Source organism: Excalfactoria chinensis, chromosome 10, assembly GCF_039878825.1.
Source record: "Excalfactoria chinensis isolate bCotChi1 chromosome 10, bCotChi1.hap2, whole genome shotgun sequence".
Lineage (NCBI taxonomy): Eukaryota > Metazoa > Chordata > Aves > Galliformes > Phasianidae > Excalfactoria > Excalfactoria chinensis.
Genome location: NC_092834.1, coordinates 18,436,325 through 18,451,875, shown reverse-complemented (window position 1 = coordinate 18,451,875; position 15,551 = coordinate 18,436,325). Strand labels below are relative to the sequence as shown.

Genomic DNA, 15,551 nt, shown 5'->3' with positions numbered 1-15,551 from the left:
AGCAGCACATCTTGGCACCCTGCAAAATACCCAGAGGCACTGGGGATGGAGGACACACACATACTACAGGCACAGAGATACCCAAAGATACCCAAAGCATCTCAGCAAAGCTTCTCAGAGCCCCAAGCTGCAGCAAGAGACCTCGCACTCAGCAAAACGTTCCTTGGCACAGATGGGGACACGCAATAAAATCCTTCCCGAGGGATTCAAAAATAATATCGTGTACATTCCAGCTTCCCGAACAACAATCGCCTGCAAGGCAGGCACTGTGGGAAAGTCTCAGCTTGCTTTTCCTGGGTATTATAAATAGAATTATGGCTGTGAGCACGGCTTTAAACACAGAGGAAGGGGGAAAGGCCATTTGCTGGGCTGTATTTGAACTCGGGCTCTGGCTGGAGGCCAGCTTTCTGCACAACAGCTGGTCACTTCCTGCCAAAGCAACGCAAGCGCTGCAGGGCTGGGAACCAGGAAGGCCCAAAGCAGCACTGCCTGCAGGCTGTGAGCCCACGGACGGGGACAGACAGCGTGAGAGAGGGCGAGTAGGTGTGAGGCTTCCCCAGATGTGCTGCAGCTCAGCTCCCAGGGGCCCAAAGAACATCTATTGCAGCAGGCTGAACCCATCGCATCCCACAGCCCGCTCACACTGCCCAGCCCCACAGGCAACGCGTCCCACTGCCCATCACGAGAGCATGCAGAGCCCTGCGAGGAGCAGCTGTGCGTGCTGATGGCCACATTCCCGTTTCTCTTGTCCTCCTGGCTCCTACTCATCTGGGTTATGGGTCTGTAGATCCTTCTGGTTTCTATATATCTAGGTTATGGGTCTGTAGATCCTTCTGGTTTCTATATATCTAGGTTATGGGTCTGTAGATCCTTCTGGTTTCTATATATCTAGGTTATGGGTCTGTAGGCCGTTTTGGCTCCTACTTATCCGTGTTAGGAGCCTGTAGGGCCTTCTGGCTCCTACTCATCTAACTATGGCTCTTTATGTCCTGGTTTCTATACACCTGAATTATGGGTCCGTATGTCCTTCTGGCTCCTGCTGATCTGGGCTATGGGTCAGTAGGTCCCCAGCCCGCCTCAGAAGTACCATTACCACGTACCGGGCAGGCTATCCCGCACCATTGCCACGTACCGGGCCGTCCCGCTGCACAGCCCGTGCAGGCCGTGCGGACAGCCCCGCTCCCGCAGCGGACAGCCGGACAGCCGCTCCTCCCGCCTCCGTGTCCCCGAGGCCCAACCGCCGCGCGGGGCTGAGGGCAGCAGGGCAGCACGCATGCGCAGCAGGGGAGCGCGCCGCCTTTGTTTGGGTCGGTGGATGTTCCCAGCCTGCCCGGCGCGCACGGGACGGGGCGTGGCCATCCGGAGGGGGCGTGGCCATCCGGAGGGGGCGTGGCCATCCGGAGGGGGCGTGGCCAAGCTCTCGGGGGGGAGGGGGGCGGGGCGCAGCGCGCGGTGGGGTCAGTCGGAGCGCGGCGGCGGCGGAGGGAGGAGGTGCGGAGCGGAGCTTGCGAGAGCCCAGCCGGAGGCAGCCGAGGATGATAAACACCCAGGACAGGTGCGCGGCCCCGCCGGGACCCCGCGCGCTCCTCGGGGAGCTGTAGGCTGCCGGAGGAGAGCGTCGGGCCCGAGGAGCTCCGGCGGGGTGGGCCCCGGCGGGCTGCGGCCTTCCCTCGGCTGAGGTGGGCGGGAGGCGGCGGCGGCCGGGCGGCCCCCGCTGTAGGGCCCGGCGGCGCTCGGCTGTCCTGCGGTTCGCGGGGCTCTCCCTGCTTTCTGGGCCCCGGGAGGTCGGCGCGGAGCTGAGCGGTGCGGGCGGCCCCGCGCTGTTAGTGGGGATGTGCGGGGACGACGCCCGGCACCGTTCTTCAGTGCAAGAGAACGAAGCGGCCCGACCCTGCGCGGCGGGGCCTGGAGGTGTCGGCGGGCTGCAGGCGTGCAACTGTGAGGTGAGCGGGTGTCTGCTCTGAAGTGACGCCCAACGGCCGCCGTCGCGCTCCTGCCTCAGCCACGGCGTGGGCGCGGAGCTCCGCGCATCGTCCAGCGAGAGGAGCCTGGCGGGCTCAGCACCTTCTGCTCCGGCGAGAAGAGACGCTGCGGCGGATGGCAGCACCGTGCCGGTTTGTGTCCTGCATGGGTTATGTCGATGGAGCGGGCTCTGTCAGGCTGTGATGTGAAGTTCTTCGTGGGATGGCTGCGTTGGGAAGAAGGTCCTTTCCTTGGTGCCCCGTGCCGCTGTTAGGGCTGCTGTTCGGTGAGGCGGCGTGCAGGTTGGGCGAGGCCAGGCCCGGAGGCGCAGCCCTTGAAGAAGAGGTTCCTGCATGTGCCAGAGGAAGCAAAACTGGGAAGTGGCTGGAGCCGTTTTGCATGAAAACCACTGCCTCGCTCTCTTATTTATTTCCCCCCCCCACAACTGCACTTCATTATCCAGATTCTCGATGCATTGGCCGCAAGTTGGAGAGAGCTATCAATAGTACATTGTTAACTGGGGGGGGGTGAGGGAGGAGGGAAGGGAAAAACAAAGCTGCCAGCAGCTTTCTGGGGGTGGGGAATGGCACAGCAAAGTGCTTTGTCATGCCTCTCCACATCCACTACTACTGAATACACACTGGTCCATTGATGGCCACAGTCACGCTGTGCTGAGGGACTGTATTAACACAGAGCGCAACCAGGCGTGTGTGTGAGGGATTCTGTCCTCAGACATCTCCAGTGTGAGTACCTCATGGCTCTTCTGGTGGGTTCAGCAGCCTGTTCTGCAAGCAGCATCTGCTGTAGGCCACAGCCACATGGGAATACTGCAGTAGAGTACTGTCTAGCAGAGCTGAAGGAGGAAATACATGGAAGAAGAATACTTCTGTTTTCTGCAATTAGATAGTTTTGGCATGGGGGAGATAGCCAGGACTTTTGCGAATGCAGTTACGACACAGGCTAGTTATTTTTGGCACCCACAAGTGTTTTGGTTGTTTTCAACCTGCTGGTGTGTGTTCTGTTCCCTGCATGCTGCTCAAGACATCCAGGTGGTGTGGCACAGCACTCCCTGGGTACTGAGCTCACACAGCAGGGTTGGAGTGTGGAGGAACACCTCACCTGAGAAGCTTCAGCACAGCCAGCCAGCTGTGGATGCTTGCATGGAGCCTGTCCCTTGCAGCCGTGCTCTGTTTTTTGGGAAGCTGTGATGGGGTGGTGTTCATACAGCTCTGTGCTGGTGTGCTCCATCATGGCAGTGCTGGGCAAGGGCTCCTTTCTTCATGTTGGCTTTGCAGGCTTGGTTACAGGAACATTGCTGCTGCCCTGTGACTTGGCAAAGGGCTTTTTTTGCTGTTGATAAAGGATATAACACTCCAGAAGCAGAATAACTTGCTTTTGTGAATGTGCTGAAAGCTAGAATAGGTGCTAAAGCCTGAAGGACCACGTAAGGTGGAATAATACAAAGATAATAACAGATATTCAAAAGCTTATTTATAAGGGAAAACTCACCAATATGGATGCCTTCACTGGGAAATGCTGAGGCAATCTCCAAAAGAGATGCTGCTGCAGTCGTGGTCAGCCCTTAAATGAGGTTTGGAGGAGGTGGAGTCGAGCTCCACCCCTTTCGGGAGCACAGTTGCATCACTCTCACCTGTGCTTCCCCAGCTGACCCCACACTTGCCTCAGCTGATTAATCAGAGGTTCAGGCTGTGATTACCAATTTCCCATACAGACCACAAGCAGGAGTTGCAAGCAAACTTTGAGATTGCAAGAAGAACTTCTTCCACTTGTGTTAAGCTCATAAAAAGCAATTTCAGGGTGAAGTCTGTGAGGTGTAACGGTGGATAGAATTGGGCTGAGGGACACTTGTGTGATGTTTCACACGTGTGTGAAAATGCCAGCTGGGGTGTTGTGCACTATGTTGGAGGTGTCTGAAGAACCAGCCCTTTAGTTCCTCCCTGCTTTGAAAACGTGAAACTTTAAACCTCCTCCTTCTGAGCCCAGTTGATCTATTTGTAGATATTTGTCTATAGAAAATGTGTGCTCATCTTGTCATGCGTTTCAGCCATCTGCTCCTGGCAGGCTTCCAGCCGTCCCTTATTAGCAAGGGGTTGCTCAGCACTCTCTCTGGGTTTGTGGCTATCAAAACCCTTCTGTGCCTTCAGCAAAGCTCCACGATGTGTGGACAGCAAAGTGGCTTAGTGCAGACCTGCAGGTGTGGAAGGTCCATGGGTGCCCCTCCGGTGGCATGGGAGAGCAGGAGTACAAGTGGCTTGGGGCTGGGAACTGGAGCATTGAAAACCCGATCCCTACTAACTGCTGTTCTCTCTTTCTCTTGCAGTAGTATTTTACCTTTGAGTAACTGTCCCCAGCTGCAGTGCTGCAGGCACATTGTTCCAGGGCCTCTGTGGTGCTCCTGATGCCCCTCACCCACTGTCGAAGATCCCCGGTGGGCGAGGGGGTAGCAGGGATCCTTCTCTTTCAGCTCTGATTTATAAGGTGAGCAACATCTGATATCCAAATAATGACCCATATTCCGCATTACAACTCTGCTTGCTTCCTCCTGGGAATAAACACAAATAATTTTGAGATAATATGTGGGGAAACAGTTTTGGGTTTTTTTTTTGTTTTGTTTTTTTCCAACAACTCTGCCAGCAGCTCTGTCTTGCTTAAGTATTACTGGTTTCTTAATAAACTTTTATCAGAGGTGTGCAGTCAGTAGCTGGCAAGCCCCATTCCTAGGGGCTGTTTCAGCTGCTGCTTGCAGAGCCAGCGCTAGCAGCACGTGAAGCAGCTTCTCAAACATTGTGCAGAGAGAGGAAACGGGAAGCAGAAAGGTGAAATGCAGAGGGAGAAGGGTTGGTAAGCTCCTTGTGCCCTGCTCCAGAAGGTAACGCTGTCCAGGCCTGGGAGCCACCTGAACTTTGTGTAAACAGCAGACTGCTCTCAAACCACGGCGTTCCTGTGCGTGGGGAGGGACAGGAGGATCACAGTGCTTTTGCAGTGTTGCCTAGGAGTGCTGTGTCCCTCTCATTCTGTGGCTTACCTGCATTGTATGGGATCTTTTTGGCTTCCATCTGGATTGACTCTGGTGGAATAACCAATGCTTGTGCATCTCTGCTTCTCTGTTACGTTACAGTGGCATGCATCTCTTGCCTTCTTGGATGAGGGCTGTTTTCCACAGACCAGGCTGTAAAGTGCTGTTGGATGAAGCTGCTTACATTTATGCTAAGCTTGCAAATTCAGCAGCTCAGACAGCAGTGTTGTCATAGGTATTAGTCTTGATTTTAATTACCCTGTGGGAGGCAAGCAGACTTCATATGATGAAATGATGCAGGCCCTTTCAGGTCACAGCTACACAGTCTCATCTGGAAATTCACTAGAGAATGCTCACTGTTTTGCTGGCAAAACCCAGTTTGCTACCAGACTCTTTGCGAACTGGCCCCTTCCTTAACAGAGCTCATCCCAGAGTGGAGGAGGTTGTGTTTTTAAACCATTTAGAGCAATTTAAAGTCCTACTTCAGATGTGGGTCACTGGGAGCCTGCTTCTCTGCTGCATGCTCAAGTCAGTGGTGCTGCAGTGTGACATGGAAAGGCATCTAGACCCAAAAGCTTAAGCCCTTTTTCCAGCTGTATCAGCTGTTCTAGCTGAAGGGATGACCTTTCTGAATGAGCCTGTCTCCTTTCTGAGTCTGCAGCACAGCGCTTGTACACAACAGCATTATAAATTAAGCAGCATGGCTCCATATATAGCTGTTGGTGTTATTGTGTTCAGAGACTTAACACAAAAAGATCCTAACATCCTTCCTCCCTGTCCTGCCAGCACCCAGGGTTTTCCCCCCAATCTCGCTTGGGATGCTTGAGGAGTGCAACTGGGATGGAAAATCTTGCACTTGGTCAATTGTAATCAAGTAGGAGCTTGCAGCTCTGAGCAGCTGAAAAAGAAGCCTGGGGTTGCAGAGCAGGCAGCTGGGGATAAAAGACAGAGCAGTGGGGGCATTCTGCAGGGGTGAGTGAGCGAAAACTGGATGCTTGTTGCACAAACAGGATTTTGCTTTGAGCATGTTCCAAAGAACTGTGGGCTACTGCTTCCCAGGAACAGCTTCTCTCCTCGGGATGTCACTATTCTGATACACAGGAATCAAATACCACTCTCCTGAGACGGGCTGTATAAATGCAGCTCCCACAGAACCGGGGGAACTAGTTCTCTTAATCCATGTAGATGGGAAACCTTGCTAGGTTCAAGGCTTGGAGGAGGCTTTGAAAGTGCCTGACTTTTGCTTGCGGAAGGGCTGGGAGGCTCTGGGAGCCCTTCCTTGCTGTTGCAGGCTTTGCAAATCTTCCCACACAAACCAGTGCATGTGCCACCCCCTCCCCTGCTATTCTCAATTTCCTTCTCTTCTTGTTTTTGTGAAGTATGAGAAAAGCAGCTGCAAGCTTTTCATACTTGAGAGATCTCTTCCAAAATGAAGAGGCTTTCTGTGCACAGGAAAAACTGCAGAAGGCTCCTGTGAAGTCACTACTGGGAGGTGTGCATAACCTTGGTAGGTCGGCTTCTTGGTGCACTTGGCTTAAAACCATCACAAAACCCACAGATGTGTTTCATGCTCAGCCAATAAGTTTATTTCCTGCAGGATATTTATTCTGACCAAGTGTAAACTTGTTTTTCAGCACGCAGCTTTGTGCACTTGAAACAAACAGCAGCTTCCTCTGCTCTGGTGACCAGTGGCAAGCAGTTCCTGATTTACATGCACAGCCAATGTCACTAGCATTAACATGCTCAGCAGCTTCTTTCTTGGCACAGCAGTGAAACCAGAGGGGTTTGGCTGCTTAGATGTGTGGTGATGGGGTTAAAACAGCGGGAAATAAGGTGGAAGAGCCTGGAAACTTTCTCAGAGGTCTTCTTGCTCAGCCACTTCTTTCTGCAGCACTTGCACCACTGAGGAAAAGTCCTCTGACCTCCTGGTTGTAAGGAGAAATACATGGATCCAAACCTAACTGCCTTTTCTTGGGTATGGGCATTATGGACAGAGCTGCATGGGTGGAATATATTAATTGAATATAAGAGGCTGAGGTGCTCTTCCTGCATCTTGGAGCTCGTAAGGCTCTGTTGCCCTGATACAACAATTCAGCTGCAGTTGACAGCGTTACTCTGAGATGTAATGAATTTCTTTGGTCATTTCACTGGGGCTTTTTGCAGCTGAATGTGGAAGTTATTATTGGGCAAGCCTGCTGCCTACAAAAACTGTCAGGAGAAGGAATGGCACTTAACCACAAAATTGGTTTTCTAGGAACTGCTCAGCTGAATTTGAGGCAGGCTGCATGCTTGGCATCCTGCTTAGAGCCGTGTTAGGGGGGTATGCGTACATCTGTGGTCTCTGGAAAAGACCTAGCCACAATCTTCAATCCATGTAGCTTCTGTCTGGTTTGGGATTCTCTCTGTGCTGTCTTTTCCTCCCTTAATCCACTGCTGTACCAGCTGGCAGGAGGATCTGGGGAAGCAATTTGTAGTCATCCCTTAAACTAAAAGACTGTGCTGGGGAGCAGGGTGACAAAAGTGGTCAGACTGCAGCGGCAGATGCTGTTCTAGCATGTTGGTTCAGATTTCAGGGGTCACTCATGAATCACCCTCCAAAATCTGAATGGCCCCTTGCTGCCCAGGTACTGAGTGACTGTGCAGAACTGCACTCACACGAACACGCATTTAGAGCACTGCTCCAAGGCCTGAACGCTCATCGTGGTGTGTCTGTACTCTACAGTGCATTTCATGAGCTCTCCTCCCTCCCCTGTGCAGGATGAGAAGATCACTGTTAGTCAAGATGTCCCAGTGCACGAAGGGAAGCCTCATGTTGTCCACTTCCAGTACAAAGTCACAGAGGTGAAGACCTCCTCCTGGGATGCAGTGCTTTCAAATCAGAGCCTCTTTGTGGAAATCCCTGATGGGTTATTAGCTGATGGAAGCAAAGAAGGGTACGTTTGGGGTCCCAGAGCTGATTCTGTGGTGTTCTGCTTATGTTTGGGATGCGGTGTGTGTGGGGAGGTGAGCCGTACGTTCAGCAGCTCTGTTCCCTGGTTTTACACCTATAGTGCGTCCTTAACCTTGTCTTTGGAGATGCGTATATGGGAGACTAGCAGGAGGATATTTTCTTCCCCTTGGTGGTCATTCAGGTTGGGTTACTGTTTTTGGAGGCCCTGCGCTAATGAAAAATAAGCAAGGAATGAGAAACGAGCGGAGTGATTCTTTGCATACTTTGTGGAACGTTTTATTCTGCTGGCCAATTAGCAAGCTTCTTTTGGCAAGTATTTTCCTCTCTTCTGGGGGAGGAAAAGCTCCATTATATTGCTGTGCTCCTCATCAGTAGGTGGTTCTGCTGTTGGGCTGCTGCCACACAGCACTCTGTGCCAGAGCCTCTGATTTTTCTCTGCTGGCAGAACAGGGCTATGTTGTGTCCAGACAGCTCTGCTCTGGGAAGTTTGTGTAAGTGCAGCTTCCAGAGCAGCTGCCCCCTGCCAAGCACATCACCAGAGCTCTCTGGTGGGGGATGCTGTGGTGTAGATGTGGCTTTGGTGGATCCCCGTGCGGAGCCCTCCAAAGTCCTTCTGAACTTCAAGATGGGCTTCATCAGCAAATGAGACCAGCTTATTACAGCAGAAGCCTCACGGGACACCCTCAGCCTGTGCTGTTCCTGCTGCCACAGCCTGGGCTGTGAGTCTGGGTGAATGTCTGTGTGATCCCTGCCGTCAGCCCCACGTGTGTCCCTGGTTCTTGGGGGCCTTCACCCGCCCCACTCATCATGGCTCCAGGCGTGATTCCACAGGCATATTTTTAGCTAGGTAAAACAGCAGAGTAGAGGCTATAATTAAAGTAGTTCATTACCATATTAACAAAATCCTCGCAAATTTAATCTCCCTCAGCATGCTCCGGTCTCGCTGACTGATGTTTAATTAGATCTCGATTCAAGCCCTGTTTGTCACTGTGCTCACAGCCTGCATCACAAATGGCAGCAGGATGCTCTGGGGCTCCGTGCTGCTCCGTGCCCCCCAGGAGGGGGCAAATAATTGTGGAGAGGAAGGAAGCTGGGTTCTGCCGTGCGGCTCCTCGGCTGTGCCAGCCAGATGATGTGTTCAGGAAACAGCTTTATGCATTACGGGTCGTGCGCTCTGCCAGCAGAGGGAATGAATGCACACAGCTGCCATGTTCAGCTCCACACCTCCAAAGGCTTTGGTGCAGCACTGCTGGCTGGTGGGGCTGCGTGTCGGTGGGTGCTGGGGACTCGGACTCTTGGACACGAAGGCAGGAAATCCATTGTTTCAGCACCCATTGTTCGCTGGGAGAGACATCTGTAAACAAGTCATCGTTCTGCCTGACAGCATCCAAACCGCGGATGGTGCTCAGTGGCTTCCTCAGGACAGGACTTCCTATAGCTGATGTTCTTTTGTCTTCTTGCTCCTTGGCAGGTTATCAGCACTGCTGGAATTTGCTGAGGAAAAAATGAAAGTAAACTATGTCTTTATTTGCTTCAGAAAAAGCAGAGAAGATCGAGGTGAGAGCTCGGCCCCGCTGTGAAATGTACTTAGATGTAAAGCAGTGCTGCTGAACCTATGCAGAAACCTGGCATGTCCTGGAGTTCGGGGGATGCTTCCTCCTGCAGGAGTCCCTACGTGTGCTGCTCTTCCTTTTTCTTTTGGAAGTATTTCCTTGCCCAGAAAGTTAAGCCTTCTTCTTGGGAGAGGAATGAGGGTATTCGACACCAGCCTCTGTGCTTTGAAGAGGTTAATAGCCAGGACATGAACCTTGGTAGTTCGTTGCCCCGATGCCCTTCTGCTTTTTAAAGATCTCCCAGCCCTTTTGCCCTTCCTAGGCCTGCAGGTAATCCTGCCTTGATGGGAGATGCTTATGGCTTAAGGGGGCTGCTTTAGGATCTAAAGATAGATGCGTTGGGTGAGCGATTAGAGCATGGAAGTTGGAGGAGATTTGTGATGAGGCACGGGGCTGTGGATGTGTCACTTCACATCTCACTACATGCGGGCTCGTAACCAAGCAAATGGCTGTGGCAGGAGTAATTCAAGCCTTAATTCTAATTTTACTCTGCTACATCACAAGCTGCGCTGTGCTCCCCAAAGCAGAGCACGCATTACAGCTAAGCCACGCTGAGCCCAGGAAGATGTTAGGAGCCATGTTAGGATGCCAAAAATAATGTTCAACTGAAGAGCTCTTGCATTTTGCCAGCAGTAGCTGCGTGGGTCACCTCTGTAGTGGAGGAGACGCCTGATGCTGGGTTCTGCTCGTTCTTAAGTTAGTAAGGTGTGGGGTGTTGCTGTTAAACCTGGCCGTGCCTGGAGGCTGATGGGCAGAGGGTGCCATGGACTGGCTGGGGGTGGCTGTCCTGAGCAGAGCTGCAGCCCCCAAATAAATGCAGGTGGGAAAACATCAGCATGCTGCAGGATGGCTGCAGGTCCCCATTGTGCTTAGGAGGGGTGTTTGCGGCTCCTAGGGCAAGGCTCCTGGTGGTAACGCATTTCCTTCTCTTTGGTAGCACCGCTCCTGAAGACCTTCAGCTTCTTGGGCTTTGAGATCGTGAGGCCTGGTCACCCCTCTGTCCCATCGCGGCCGGATGTGATGTTCATGGTGTACCCCCTGGATCAGAACTCTTCCTCTGATGAAGAATAGCGGCGGGGGACCCGAACATGACCTGAAAATGCTTTTGAGGGGAGAGAGAGAGAGGGTTACATCTCCTTTCTTCAGGAAAGGGAAAACAAGCTTCTGATGGACTGAAACTGCATTTCTCATTGTTAGATTGGCCTGTGTATCCTCAGAGTTGACTATCTCATTGAAATGTGTTGCCTAGAGAACTATATATACACATGTAATCAACAACTAGTAAATGGAAGATGTTTATCAACTGGCATAGGAGCTCCTGCCACGCGGCTGTGTGCTGTGCTAGCCTAGAGGCACCTCGTGCAGGGCCGCATGGGGAGCACAGCAATAGGTGCAGCATCATCAACTCGACTTCTCTCCATCAGTGTTGGTCTGTCCCCATCACCTGATGTGTGGTGTGTGCTCATCTGACCGACCACCTCTTGGTTTTCACTCAGACTCCTAAAAGTAAGGCATGTTTGGGGGTTAGAGGCGTGAGTTAACCTTTAACACTACATTAAAACCCCTCTGCATCTCTGCTTTGGGGCTGTTTTAACTGTTTGTTTGTTTTGTTTTTCTTTAAAAAGAGAAACCACCCAGCTTTCTTTCCTCTTCCAGCTTTTGTTTAAGCAGTCTTACTCTGTTCATTGTTACCACTGCACTGTCACCGCGTTCAATAAAAGGGGCATTCAGATTCACCTAGCTGAGGCTGCTTATTTGCAAGGGCAGAGCCTTCCTTGCTCTGCAGCGGTTCCTGCAGGCCTGAGGAGTGGTGGGAGCAGCACCCAGGGGCTGCATCCCGCCTGCAGCTGGCGATGGTGGTTGGCTGTTCTCACACCTGTCCTCCTGCCCAAGTGCTGAGCGCTGCCTGGGGAGCAGTGGTGCCCAGGGTGAGACGCTTTCCTCTCCATCACACCTCTGCTCTCATCACCAAGCTGCCCAGCCGTGTGCCAGGCTGTCTGCCTTCAGGGCCGTGTGTGCAGGGGGTAGGGATGGACTGTGCCCCAAGGCATGTTGCTGGCACCCTCTGGCCCGGCTTCTGCATGTGGAAATGTCCATGAGGGTTGTGTGCACTCACTGTGCTGCGGAGGAGTTCATGAGCCGTTCTGTAATTGTGCTCCGTGTTTTCAGTCTAAGGGGGGAGAGGCGGGGCTGGGATACGAGCTGGTGTGAATAAATCATCTTCATTTTTGTGTCACTTTGCCCTCCTTCCCTTCCAGTGCGATGGAAGCAGGACAGATGTGAGCTCGAGGGGCACGGCGTGGGGGGCTGCCATCCCTTTCCAAGTCCCTTAGTGAAACCAATGGCTTCACCCTGCTGGGTGGGGGAACAGACGTGCTCCCTCCCTGCAGGCCAGGCGGCAGGACAAGGACTGAGCTGAGCTCAGTAACACACCCATCCCTTTATATAATTGCCGCCCATTAAAGGCTCAATTATACCTGTTGCCTTTTAGCAGCTGACCTTCCTGGAGAGTCTCTAATCAGTTATCCCTCTAAGTGCATTTCCAGGGCTTTAAATGGCAGAGGGCTGGGTCACTGCCCTGGGCTGGGTCCCTGCACCATGTTGGGCACCAGGGGCTGCCCAGGGATCCCCCACCCCAACACCCCACAGCGCAGGGGAGCGGGGATGGGAAGAAGAAGCCACCCTCACAGGTTTGTGATTGTCTCTTAAAAAGATTTATTCTCTCTCCTTGCCCAAATGTACAAAGGCGAGAAGAGTACAGTTTGTATATATATATATTTATATATATATATATAAAAAACAAGGAACTTGGTAATAATGTACACTTTACAGAAGGGCAGAATCAGGAAGACTGAAATGAAACCCAACACAGCAACTCCAATGGAAACGAGAGCTATCAACACCAACGGCTCAGCCCCACTCTGCTCCGCCTGCGGTCACTGACCCTACTGGGGCGGCCCTGGCCGTGGGGTGACCCCGCAGCGCCCCCAGCCCCGCTGCCTCCTGGGGCGACCACTAGAAGAGCAACGAGCCAGCCTAGGAGGCGTCAGGGAGTGCCGTGCTGCCGGGCATCCCTCAGGCTGGGAAAGGTGGGGGAGCGGGGGGAGGGAAGAAAACAAAACCCAAAAACAACAGCTTTCAAACAATTGCTTTTTACAGTATGTACAGAGCATCCCGGTACAGTGGCCCTGGGGCCGGGGGTGCCCCGCGCACGCACAGCGGAGACGGCACTGCGGCCCCGGCCCGGGGGGATACAGTGGGGCCGAGGTAGCACTGGCTGGGGGGCAGCAGGCAGGCAGAGGACCAGAAAGCCCCTGTCCTCGGGCGCAGGGAGTGGCAGCAGCAGCCTCGTGCCTCTGGGCAGAGCCTAAGTGTGCTTGTTCCTTGCCGAGCCCCTGTACATGGCCCAGGGAAGCTGACGGGAAAAGGGAGGGTGCGAGGGGAGCAGCATCCCCAGGGCACAGCTTGGAGCCCAGGGGGAAGCCGTGGGGCCGGGCCGCCACAAGGCACTGGGGAGAGACCCCGGCAGCAGGGCGGGTGGTGGGGGTCCCGCTGCCCAGCCCGGGACGAGGGGCTGTGAGAGGCGAAGGGGCGAGCTGTGGCCGACGGGGGCACCGAGGCCACCTGACCCCACGGCTGCGGCCGCCCCGCTGCTCACCTCCCACAGCTCCCTGAGACTGCTGCAGCGCAGGGCTCGGCCCGGCCACAGCCTCACAGGGGTGGGAGGCAGCGTCCCAGCCCCACCGCCCCATGCCCCGCACTGCTCAACCCCACGGTGAGGCCACAATTCATCCAGAGACCTCAGTGCTTCCGTTTCCTCTTCATATGCACCAGGCGGGCGATCCGCTCCCATCCTGAGTGCAGGAGCCCAGGAGAATAAATACTTCCGCAGGTGCTGGCTCGCTGCTCACCAAAGGGCTGTGGGGCTCAGTTTGTGTCCGACAGGGGGGAAGAGAACAGAGTCGGCCTCAGATGGCGGCAGAACGTCCAGCAGAACAATCAACACCATTCAACTGATGTCTACAGGAATCTCTGGCGCGTCCCCATGTGAGCCTGTCACATGCCTGCTGTGCAGCCCGGTCCCGGCGTCACGTCCTGCCAGAGCCAAGCGGTCAGCCCGCGCCCCGGGGCTGAGCCCAGTGCCCCACTGCAGCCTTACCATCCTCACCTGCGGGGCGGCGGGTAGAGGGAGGGCGCGGAGCCCTGCTGGCTGGCCACGATGGCCGTGGAGGACAAACCTGCAGGGAAAGGGGACGTCAGCAGCCAAGCCGAGAGCGGGGTTCACGCTGCCCAGCACCCCCTGGAGCCCGTGGGTTTCTCACCTGTTGCATAGGGCAGGTTGTACTGCGCCGGCAGCAGCGAGTACCCGAGGTGGTGGTGGTGGTGGTGTGTGGAGAGCAGGCGCTGAGATGGCGAGGTCCGGGGCCGCTCTGCACTCCTCTCCCCACTGCTGGCTCCTCCAATGCTGCTGCAGCTCCCGCTGCCCCCTACCACCCCGCAGCCGCCGCGGTCCCTCTCCTGAGCTGTCTTCTCACTTATCTGTGGAGGAGAAAGCAGCAGGCACTGAGGGACAGGGGTACCCCGCACGCAGGATTTCCCTCTACCAGGGCTGCCCTGACGGCACAGCGTTCCCCTGTCTCACTTCAAGGGTGCCCTCAGCACTGAGCAGAGCAAGGGAAGGATGGTGAAAGCCACCAGCAGGTCTCAGCCCAGCAGCTCCTCCCAACCTCAGAGCAGCCCCCAAGTTCTCCACTCAGAGAGGAGCTGCCTGGCAGCCCTACACTGCTGCAGGATGCAATCAGCCCTTGCATCCTGCCCTTCCACCCACCAGCTGCAGGGCTGAGTGTCTCCCTGGAGCAGCCCTGCATGAAGGTTTGGCTCATCCACCCCAAAGATTTCTATGTTGTGGGATTATCCTAAAGCCGTAGACCTCCTACAGCAAGAGCTCCTCCAGGCTGCAGGCACTTTCCGGAAGCTCCTGTGAACTGGGCAAAGCTGCTGACTCTCACCGTGGGCGATTTGCTCTTGTAGTGGCTGGCGTGCTGCTGCAGGATGTCCAGCGCCTTGGATTCAGAGCTGGACTTACAGCCGACGCTGGGGCTGGCACGGGACTTGTCACTGTCATCGCTCCCGGATGCCTTACTCCCATAGGGCGAGAAGGAATAGCTGGAGGGAAGGTACGAGCCTGCAGGGGAAAGGCAGCAGTCAGAGCACAGGGAGGAGAGGTGTTCCGCTCTGCACCAAGCTGTGGCCACATTCCAGAGCATGTCCCAGCAGAGCGGCACCAAGACTCCAGCTGTCACTCCCCTGTGCCCACCCGCTGGCTCCTGGAGCGTGACTGCCAGTATCACCATGGGACTGGGCTGGGACACAGACACGGCTGCCCCTGAGATGGCCATGGCTTCCTACCTGGGTAGTTCTGCATCATGACGGTGGGCATGGCCCGGTAGCTGGGGTGGTTGGGGTCGTACGACTGGCTGTAGGAGTAGCCGTGCATGTAGGGAATGTAGGACTGGTGCTGCGTGAGGGGGGAGGACACGGGGACATGGACACTGGGTCTGGGGTCCTTCCCCACCATGCGAGCCTCCTCAGTGGGGGTCAGTTTGCACTCAGAGCTGGTGCTCTCTTTCCCGTCCTCCTTGGACACCACTTCTTTGCTTCGATTTCTTTCTTCCTTCAATTTTCTGTCCCGCTCCTCCTTCCACCGCTCATCCTCCGTCTTGATGTCAGAGTACTTTGCTGGGTAAACGTAGGTCCACATTCGGGGCTCTGCTTCCTGCGAGAAGCACACCAATGTCAGGACAGCTACCTCCCCCCAGCCCTGTCTGTCCCCAGACCACTGGGGACTGGGAAGAGAGCAGCACAGCCATCACCCCCTCCCCACACTCTCCGTGTTCCCCTCACTGGCCCCCAGCCAACATGGAAAATCATGGAATCCCTTCACGATGGGAACATGCCCTAGAACAGAGGACAACACGTGTTTTCTGCA

At 54.7% G+C, this 15,551-nt stretch overlaps 2 protein-coding genes across 5 annotated transcripts in view; one reads left to right on the top strand and one right to left on the bottom strand.

The window, feature by feature from the left end:
- Positions 1–1,520: 1,520 nt before the first annotated feature.
- Positions 1,521–11,298, top strand: OAZ2 (ornithine decarboxylase antizyme 2). Its single transcript, XM_072345589.1, is given in 6 exon segments — positions 1,521–1,555; positions 4,304–4,379; positions 4,381–4,461; positions 7,757–7,932; positions 9,421–9,506; positions 10,500–11,298. Coding segments are annotated over 6 exon segments (573 nt in total). The 5' UTR covers positions 1,521–1,535; the 3' UTR covers positions 10,634–11,298.
- Positions 11,299–12,698: 1,400 nt separating this feature from the next.
- Positions 12,699–15,551, bottom strand: part of ZNF609 (zinc finger protein 609) — a 35,851-nt gene continuing 32,998 nt past the window's right edge. For 3 of the 4 annotated variants that reach the window (XM_072345571.1, XM_072345572.1, XM_072345573.1), the window contains exons 6-10: positions 14,972–15,338; positions 14,572–14,747; positions 13,885–14,101; positions 13,731–13,800; positions 12,699–13,657 (exon numbers count right to left, since the gene is read on the bottom strand). In XM_072345571.1, the coding sequence (XP_072201672.1) occupies positions 13,651–13,657; positions 13,731–13,800; positions 13,885–14,101; positions 14,572–14,747; positions 14,972–15,338 (837 nt within the window). In that variant the 3' untranslated portion in view covers positions 12,699–13,650. Of the gene's footprint in view, positions 13,801–13,884; positions 14,102–14,571; positions 14,748–14,971; positions 15,339–15,551 lie in introns of all 4 variants that reach the window. The other variant, XM_072345574.1, reaches the window with a different exon arrangement.